This window comes from Monoraphidium neglectum (genome assembly GCF_000611645.1).
Source record: "Monoraphidium neglectum strain SAG 48.87 unplaced genomic scaffold scaffold02471, whole genome shotgun sequence".
NCBI classification, from domain to species: Eukaryota; Viridiplantae; Chlorophyta; class Chlorophyceae; order Sphaeropleales; family Selenastraceae; genus Monoraphidium; species Monoraphidium neglectum.
In genome coordinates, this window is record NW_014011157.1 from 7,049 (window position 1) to 8,937 (window position 1,889).

The 1,889-nt window shown below is 56.4% G+C and overlaps 1 protein-coding gene across 1 annotated transcript in view; it reads right to left on the reverse strand.

The window, feature by feature from the left end:
• Nucleotides 1-839, reverse strand: part of MNEG_10817 (hypothetical protein) — a gene marked incomplete at both ends in the record, with an annotated part of 1,689 nt that extends 850 nt beyond the window's left edge. The window contains 2 exons of the mRNA XM_014040713.1: nucleotides 375-428; nucleotides 636-839. Of these exons, the coding sequence (XP_013896167.1) occupies nucleotides 375-428; nucleotides 636-839 (258 nt within the window). The remainder of the gene's footprint in view (nucleotides 1-374; nucleotides 429-635) is intronic.
• Between the last annotated feature and the right edge of the window lie 1,050 nt (nucleotides 840-1,889).

Sequence of the window (1,889 nt, forward strand, 5' to 3'; positions counted from 1 at the left end):
AGGCAAGGCAAGGCAAGGCAAGGCAAGGAAAGGCAAGGCAAGGCAAGGCAAGGCAAGGCAAGGCAAGGCAAGGCAAGGCAAGGCAGAGGGGGCAGTTTGGCCTTGCAAGTTGTATGCGTGTGGGGGAGGCTGCACATGGGCTTCGCGTTGACATTGCATGCGCTGTGTGTGGATTAAACTTGTGTGCGGGCTGCTCTTGTCCTTTCAGCACGTGGTCCAGGCAGCATTGCGCCGGCAAAGCCACCATCAGATCGTGGATCAACTCAACCAGACGCTCAGTTGGGGCTGGGCAAGTCCCTTAGAAGTGAACCACCATACACTACTGCTCAGTGGCCTCTCAATTGTGACATCACAAAGCACGGCCCCCTGCTCACCCCAGTAAGCGTGTCGCGACCGGGCCCGCCTTCCACCAGGTCGCTGCCCTTCCCCTGCGTTGGCAGCAGTGGCCAGGAAGATCAATGAATCGCAGCAGCAATGGTCTCACCCTCTTGACCTTGACACAGTACTCCTGTGCTCCACCAGCACAGAAGGTGCTGCTGGTGCTTTGTAACTGCCATGTGCAAGCATGGCCAATGCATGCAGGGCTCCAAATGCCCAGCTTTCATTCAGCTTTCCAGCCTACCCTGCATCCTCACCCCATCAATGTCATCGTCGCCGCCGCTGCCCACAATCGAGTCTGCAGCGTCCCCGCCGGTGATGGTGTCTGGCCCCTCCCCACCGTCCATCAAGTTTCCGTCGTTGCCCCCAATCAGGGTGTCCCGGCCATAGTTGCCGTCCATCACGTTGAAGCCAGGGCCACCCTCAAGCTTGCTGCGCGCAACATTGCGGTCCAAGTACATGCCGGGGGGGGATCGAGGAAGTCGTAGGTGCTCATGGGGCAGTTGGTATCATGGGAGAGGTGATGCGATAAAATGGCCTGTTGAGTTCTGTGGGGTGATGCGATGCATTTTTGGCCGATGTTGGACCCCCCAAAAGAAGCAGGCAGCTCGCCCAATGCAGATGACTTTAACACGCGGATCGTCAGTGCTCACTCGTTGCCAGCGCCGCCATCCATCCTGCATCAAGATAAGACCAGCGCCATGGCAGTCGTGCAGGCCGCACGGAGTTGAGGTGACATTGTCCGACCAGTGTGCTTTTAAAGCCTGCTTCATACAGTTGCCCAATGCACTGTCAAGAATCCCATGTACTTGCCATGACCTGCTGGCAGCTCTCCCTACCCTGCCGCACAAGCACACGCCCACCTGTCATTCCCAGGACCGCCTCTCAAACGGTCGTCGCCCTCACCCCCTTCCAGACCGCTGGGGCAAGTGGGAGGGCATAAGAGTCAACCTGACAGGTATTGCGGTCTACCCCTCAAAGTGCGGTATGTGTGCACTGCCTTGCCCTGCAAACCCACTCACAAATGAATGCGTGCTATTCAAGGGCTCATATTCAATCGACTCACTCGTCGCCATCTCCGCCGTCAAGGTCGTCGTTGCCAAAGCCGCCGTTGATCTCACTGCGAGGCAAGGAATGGCGGCGCGCAACCAGTTTGGAATGCGTGCGGGTGCATGCAGCTTCAAGATTATTTGAATCCAGCATGTATTCCTTGCTGCAAAAGTTTTGCACCGAATCATCACCCATTCATGTCAGTGAGGATTTCCTTGGCTCTCTCCTACACTGCACCAGGTGGCTCACTCTTTGCCTGCACCTCCTTGGATTCCGCTGCGAGTGCAGGCAAGCAGAATTGTGTTGAATTAATCGCGTTCATGAGGTATTGATGATTATGTGCATTCCACAAGCCATTGCAGGCGATGAATTGCTAAATTCAGCAGCCTCGGGTGGTCTGCAAGCCTGCTGCCGACATCAAGCAGCCGTCTCGCAAGGTCTGTACAGGCGTTATCTGCTCA